Genomic DNA, 7,565 nt, shown 5'->3' with positions numbered 1-7,565 from the left:
TTGCTTTCTTCTTATGGATCAATGGTGTTGTTAGATAGTCAAATTCATATTAAATTACTGTTTAAGGGGTTCTTTTTTTAAGGTCTGGAACAGATTAATCTGTTTTGCATTACTTTCTATGGGAAAGCACGCCTTGGTTTTGGAACAGACTTCTGGAACGGATTAAGTTTGAGAACCAAAGTACCACTGTATGTAGCTGGAAGGAATGTAGGTGTATATGCAGTAGCTCAGCCCCTCCTGCACTGAACATGCCCCGTTAAACATGCCCACAGAGGTGCAAAGAGTTTTTCTCTGTGAGAATCCTCTTTGATGGGCAAGGCTGTGTCCCCACCCATTTGTGGTCCCGTATCTTTTAATGCTTATTTAGATGTGGCAGCCATTTTGCAATTTGTCACACTCTGCCACGGCAGCCATTTTGTTACCGGCACCCATGGTTCTTTCTCAGCAACACTGCAAAGGTGCCCACTGCCCCCCCCCGAGGCTGGCTTTCATAATTGTCATGTGACATGAGGCCCCCTCCCTGCTCTTCATCCAGATGTGGCAAGTTTGGTGAAGGCCATCTTGTCCAGGGGAAGGCAGAAGGCAGATGGGGAAGCTTTGCAAGGGCTTCCAGATGTTCAAGAACAGCAGTGACAAAATGACTTGGGCCCCATCTGCACTACACACTGAAAACAGTATCATAGCACTTTAAACAGTGGAGTTTGATAAGGGATGTTGAGAGTTGTTAGGAGACCCCTGTTTCCTTCACAGGGCAACAGAGTGGTTTAACAATAAATCCTTATTTACAGGGTACTCTGGGAATTGTAGGTCTCAGGGGGAGGGGGAAAGGGGGGTCACTTAACGCCTCTCAGCATCCTTAACAAACTACACTTCCCAGGATTCATTGGGGGAAGCCATGAAGCCATGTCTGTTTAAAGTAATATGCTTCTTTAAATGTAAACCAGGAGAGGACTTTTGTGTGAGGGGACTCCCAGTTCAGTTCTGGTACAGAAAAACACATTCATTGGCTCCAAATGTGCTCAAAGGAACCTTGCATTCCAATTGTGCATCATTTGCATCTGGCTCCAGTTGGTAGATCTTGAGAAGATGATGATGATGATAAAATAATAATAATAATAATAATAATAATAATAATAATAATAATACAGATCCTGGAGGCCTGAAGCCTGCTCACCACCCCAATCTAGTTCAACTCCTTGTTCAAGGTATGATTCTGGCAGCTGCAGCATCCCTGACAGATGACTGTCTAGACTCGGCTAAAAATACCTCCCGTGAAACTGGGAACAAGAGGGGAGTCATTCATTTTAAGATCAGCGCATGTTTGGTGGCCTATATTTTATAAGTAACCAATGCCCATCTCTTTGAAAAGCAGGATATATATGAAGGACGGGTTTATTTATTTCTAGGACTCAGGGGAAGTGGAGGGGAAATGTGTCTTTGGGTTGTAGCCACTCAGAGTTGACCCACTTAGATTAAGGAACATGGCTATCTTAGGTTCATTAATTTAAATGGGTCTACTCTGAGTAGGACTAGCATGGGGCACAATCCTCTGACCATTGGTGCTGGGCCTGCCATGGGCTTGCCCCCCTTTTGGTTTGTGTGGATATATAGAGATGCTTCCCTATACCTCAGGGTTCATCTGAAGATGCTGATACTTCCCTCTGGTTTCATAAAAGTCCTGCATCGACTCCAGATCCATTTGCATGGATCCACTCAGTTCACTATTGGAAGACGTAGCCAACAGCAGACTCTTCCTCAGAGGTCACCCAATATTAACAGAAGCTCCAAAGAGACTTCATAGGAGAGCTTCCAAGGAGAGCTCACCTAAATGCTATCAGAGATCCAAACCAGGCATTTAAACAGATGGCTTCCCTGGGAACTGCATTTTACTCCCCACACAGCTACTATTCCCAGTGCCCTTAACAAACTACAGTTCCCAGGTTCTTTGGGAGAAGCCCTGTGCTTTGAAAGTCAAGGAGCAGATGTCCATATTCTGCACATCTGTTACGACAGTGGTTTTTAATCAACCTTGCAACCCACTCCAGTTCCAACGCAGAGAAAAACAACAACCCTTAAGGTTTCTTTATTATTATTGCCAATCTTGTAAAGAGTGCCCTCGTTTTAAAATGCCAGCCCCCCTCGTCTTTGACCCTCATACCGCCCTGGTATCTCTGCATAGCATCTGCCTGTATTTATAGCATGTATTTGCCCATTTCAATTACAAATAACGATTTAAAACAGAGAGAAGGTGCTTAATAGAGATTATACTAGAAAAAAGCTTGGAAGGGATTTTCTAGTGCCTAGAGAGCTTTTGTGCTACTTGATATACAATCATAATCATTTCCTCATTAAAACCTGGAGGTCACTCCTTCGGAAGGAGAAAGGACACGGCGATGTATCGAGGCTGATAGGCAGAAAGCTATCACCAGTGTGCTCTCAGGGGGACCTACACTGCCCTGTGCATCTCGGAAAAGCTGTATAATATTTTGTGCCCTCCTCCAGGCAAGGCAGCTGTCCGTGTTGTGCTCTCTCGCGCAAGCTTTTGGTTGGTCCATGTGGCTTCATGATTGTTGCCCGCCTCCTCCCCTCTCTCCCCTGTCAGTCATCCAGGTGCTGTTCCTCCCACGTAGACGTCGGGATGGCGCTGTAAGGGTCCATGATGACTTTTGCGCAGCGGATAATCATGACGATCAGGAAGAGGCAAAGGAAGACGAAGCATGCTAGCGTTAGTCCTTTGTCCACGTCGACAAAGACGGGTTCGGGTGTTGGTCCTTCCATGGTTTATGTCTCTCCACATCAGGGTTGATTCCCACTGCTACCCTCATTGTACACCTGTGAAAGACGACAAGGAGACGGGACTGACTGAGCAAAGTGTCATGAAATCTACAGCCCATGTCCTTGGCTGGTTGTTGTTTTTTAAAGAAGCAAGTTAAGGTGCTTATGAACCTAAACATACCTGCCTAGACTTGGGACTGACTTCAGAGTCAGGACACCAAAGTGTGGGATAACCAGCCTCATATAACCAACATGCTCAAGTTTAATTAAGGCACGAAGGGGTTAATACCATAGAGTAAGCTGTCCTGCCAAGCTTAGATAATGTCCACTTTCCTCACCTTGGGAAGAAACAGGCAATAAAGCCTATTGTCTCCCACCTGTCCCCCACGGCCACTCTACCTGAGAAGCTCTGCATGTGAGGAGGTTGAGCTGGTCCAACTCAGCCGCATGGCTCTAACCAGCCACTCTTGAGTCCCTATGCCAATAATTTAGGAACTTTCACCACTTTTGCAACTAAGCCAAGTTTTACTGCCTGTGCATCCCCTGTCCCCGACTCATTAATCTGGCCTTTGAAGAGTTTGTAAGTAAACAATTTTTTGAAGTCACCAAGCATGTGACTTTTTCCTATGCTGCGGGAAGAGGGAAACTCTGAAAATAAACTTTTAAGGGGACATTTTGGATCTCGCTTTAAAGGGCATATTTTAAAGGTTGAACAGCCCATATTTTCATGCTTTACTTTGCTGCATATTTTGTGACTTTAAATCTCTGCTGGGAGAGATTTCGCTCACCAAAGAGTACTTGCAGCAAACTTGGATCTTGGTATCCAGGAATTATCTTTTTATACCTATTTTTTTCCTTGAACCAACATAAAAGTCCAGCCGAAACCAAGGCCCCATCTGATCTATGCCTTTCAATCATACCATCAAATCAAACAGTCATGGCTTCCCTCCCACAAGGTCCCCATGTCCCTTCACAGAGTTATCAAAGTGATTTAACAGGGGCTACACAAGGAAACTGACCTGATATACTAGATGGGCCACTGCTGTGTAAGAAATGTTTCTTTGTCATACGCTCCAGATCAGGCTGAAAGGCGATGGGTACGGCCCCTATGGCAAAAGGGACAAAAATGTTAATTTCACTCTCCTGTGGCCTTAAAAATGAACATTTATTTCTCTGTTTCAAATCTGTCGGGCTGCTACCCTGAAAATTATTAAATCTCTCGCTCACATTACATAAATAGGGCTGGCACTGGATACTTTTGTGAGGCGCAGAAATACAGTATCGAAACCATGTCAGCCTCAGGGATACGTCCATCAGTAAGATATGAGGGACAACCAGTGCAAAGAATTTAAAAACAGACAAATGTCAAACAGAAAGTGTTCCAGTTAAATCACAACTTTAGCCATCAATCAAAGTCTAAAAGACACCAAGAGGCTTATTCTGTGTTTTTCATATTAATATAATAACTTCTCTTTACACACCCTGATTTATTTTGCAAATGCTAGGATCCTATCAATATGTTCTAGCTAGGGCCACATTCCCACTATCCACTAAAGAACTATGATACCAGAGTGCTTAACAATCAATCTTTCTTCCCACGGAATTCTGGGAATTGTAGCTTTTTGGGGGAAGCCATAACTTTTTAAAAAGTGGTATCATTGTGCTTCAAATGGATGGTGGGAATGTGGCCTCAGGGTTGCCTTTATAGAGCTGGACAGGGAGGAGAGTGGGGAGAAAACTAGCATCAGTTGTGATTGCACCTGCCATTGGCTCTAGCGCCACCTACTGTTGGCCTCCCTGGCTTGCAGCCTACCCAATGGGCACCATGCAGCAATGCACAACCTTAAGCTTACAGTATTGGCAAATACTGCACTAGCAGATGATGTTATCACTCCTGCTATGAGCAGAAGAGTGACCGAGTGAAGCTCCCTCCCTGTTCCTGCACCACTGCTTTAAAGTCCCCACACACATAGGGTTGCCATACGTCTGGAATTTCCTGGATGTATCCGGAATACTGCAGCTGCAAGCAGTGTCTGGGTGGAGATCAGCGAAATGTCTGGATTTTCACTTTTTGAACTATGGCAACCCTACCCACACAACTATGTAGAAATGAATTCTAGGAGAAAAAAGACTCTCTTTGCTGTAACCCCCAAGCAACAATAGCAATCTGTCATGCGCCATTCCTCCTGCTGTTTCTGTAATCCATCAACCATAATGTTTGTCCCCAGCAACAAACAGTCTGCAGGCCTGGGCAGGGGTGAGGGAACTTGTCCCAGGCTTTAGAGGGCTAAGCCAGCCAGGGGCCCCTGCCAGGAACCAGCTGCTTTTTGGCTTGAGTTTGTAACTTTATTCTAACAAAACACCTTCAAAGAAGATGTGCAGAGGCCTGCCAGTCTGCACATTTCCTGACCCCAAACTGGTGACTACAGAGGAAGTGTCGTTTTTGTTACGTATTCTGTGGTCTGTGTTTGCCTGAGCTTGAGTCTGGACCAAGGATTCTGAGCCCCTGTGTTCTGATTTGATACATGATATCCAATCACAGAACATTTCAGGATTTGGGCCTCTGCCATTGGCCCTCGAACTCTGTCTGAGTTATGATTCACAGTTTGGAAGTTTAGACAGCCAATCACGTTGGGAGTGGGAGTGGCCCACGACTTCAGAAATGTATATAAGCAGTTGCTTTGACCCTGTTGTGCAGTTCTGTTCATTCAAAAATGGTTCTTGTTCTTATTGCTGTGTCTTGCCTCGTGGAAACCCACCTACACTTCAATTTCCCTTTCTAATTTAATACAGTAAACTCAGTGCTTTTCTCCTAGAAAAAAGGTGCCGGTATTCACCATGAAGTCGTTACTGTGTTTCATTTTTAATCAGTGCTTTTTTCCTAAAAAAAATGGTGCCAGGATTGTGTACCCTTGAATACCTTCAGGGGGAAAAAACAACACTGAGCAAATCCAATCTTACACAATTACAATTATTCAAACAAACTCTTGCATGTTGGAGGTGGGCATCTGAGCAAGTTCTGGTGCTTACTTACTCTAATGCTTGGTGCCTTTGCTTCTCAGCTTTCTAACATCGAGACTTCACAAAGATTCGTTCAGGCCAAGACCTGGAAGAATGGTAATATCATGTAGGTGTCATTTGTACGTGCACTTAAAAGTATGATAAATCTCATTCAATTACGAAAGCAATTAACGGATGACTGTCAAACATCTTGGTGATAGAGAGAATTAGTGGTAGAGCATGTGCTTTGCATGCAGAAGGTTCTGGATTCAATTCCTGGGCTCTCCAGGTAGGACTGTGAATGTCCTACCAATAACAAAGTACAGGTCCCAGGATTCTGTGGCAGAAGCCATGACCGTTTAGGAGGCCACAGTCTAACACTAGTAGCCATGCATTGTTAGAGATGATCGAAAGTGACAGGTAAGCTGCCTTTCCGACGAACTGCTACATCATCACATATCAGGAGGACTGCCTGCTGAGGGCCTGAAGGACCCTGCCCTTGCCTCTTTCCACCTGGCTTGGGGCAAGGCCTGAAAGTCTCCACGAGGACTGCAGCTACTTTTAAATTGTTTTAAATGTTTATCTGTGTTGTTTTAAATGAGACCATCTTGGCTGTGAGCCCTGGCAGACCTGCACCCTGCCTTGCTGACCCTTTCCCATCCTGCCTGTGAGAGTGGAGTGCTGACTGACTCCAGCTACAAAAGCTGAGGCTGTTGAACAGATTCTTGGGCTGGAATATTGTTTACGTTGAGAGAGCTGTCACTGTTATTGATATTATTGTTATATCTTTAGTTTTAGATCTTATGATTTACATGGAAATGGTTTCCATTTGGTTGTGTCCTTTTTGATGTGCTTTATTTATTGATTATGACTTCTGTTATGTTTGTAATTATGTAAATCTTGTCATGTTATAAGCCGCCTTGAGCATAGTTTCAGCTATGGAAAGGTGGCATACAGATATGATGATGATGATGATATATTTTCATTGAGAGGAACACCTGCTGAGTTTTTGAGGAAGAACACCATGTGCAAACCATTTATCTCAATAGAACTTTAGGAGCCAAATTTCCATATCCATCACAGGTTTATACAAATTCCATCCTAACACTGGCAACTCTCACCCCATGCAGACTTTAATGTGAAATGAATGTTCTCATGAGTCAGTATAAGAGCCACTTAATTATCTGCCACCTATTCAAAATTATACCAATGAATCTGCTTCTAATTTCAGTTCCAGGTCCATTAAACTGCAGGCCTGATGGTTTAATCATATTGCAGTGTCTGTAATCATCCTACTTTGATTTAAATAAAAAAATCTCAGGCTTCTCTGATTATGAAGCGAAATCCTGTTGATTGATATAGACAGGGTAGTGACTTCTACTGCCTAGAGAGAGCAATATGTTTGATCTGCAACATTCCCCAGCAAACTTAATTGTATTTTTTCTCCTGCTAAAGTTCTTTCAGGAAAGAAACCAGTCTATTATTACATCAGCAAAGCTGACGGCAGCTGTGGGGTTCCTTTATCTGTAGCCCCTTTGGGGCATTTTCAATTCTTCTGTTCGGCTTCTTCTATTAGCTGTGTAATTTGCAGAGCTGCATCAGCTCTTATATGCCTCATTTAATTCATGACAATTCTCTAACTCATTTTGTCTCTGAGGCCCAGAGACTTTAAATAGTGTTTCCCCTACAACCTGTGAGGTTTTTCCCCCTTCTTCTGGAAATGAAAGAGTATTTATAGAGTAGCTCGAAATTGGGAATTTCACAAATCAGTAGACTAGAGAAGGACATTC

The 7,565-nt window shown here is 43.7% G+C and overlaps 1 protein-coding gene across 3 annotated transcripts in view; it reads right to left on the bottom strand.

Annotated features, from left to right (window-relative positions):
* Positions 1–1,162: 1,162 nt before the first annotated feature.
* The window catches only part of CTXND1 (cortexin domain containing 1), a 187,823-nt gene continuing 181,420 nt past the window's right edge, over positions 1,163–7,565 (bottom strand). For all 3 annotated transcript variants that reach the window (XM_083712982.1, XM_083712980.1, XM_083712981.1), the window contains 3 exons: positions 5,810–5,881; positions 3,795–3,881; positions 1,163–2,832 (listed from right to left, as the gene is read on the bottom strand). In XM_083712982.1, the coding sequence (XP_083569108.1) occupies positions 2,599–2,778 (180 nt within the window). In that variant the 5' untranslated portion in view covers positions 2,779–2,832; positions 3,795–3,881; positions 5,810–5,881 and the 3' untranslated portion in view covers positions 1,163–2,598. The remainder of the gene's footprint in view (positions 2,833–3,794; positions 3,882–5,809; positions 5,882–7,565) is intronic.

This window comes from Podarcis gaigeae, assembly GCF_964106915.1.
Source record: "Podarcis gaigeae genome assembly, chromosome: 14".
Lineage (NCBI taxonomy): Eukaryota > Metazoa > Chordata > Lepidosauria > Squamata > Lacertidae > Podarcis > Podarcis gaigeae.
The sequence above is the reverse complement of the archived record's forward strand: the minus strand, read 5'-3'. Positions and strand labels throughout refer to the sequence as shown.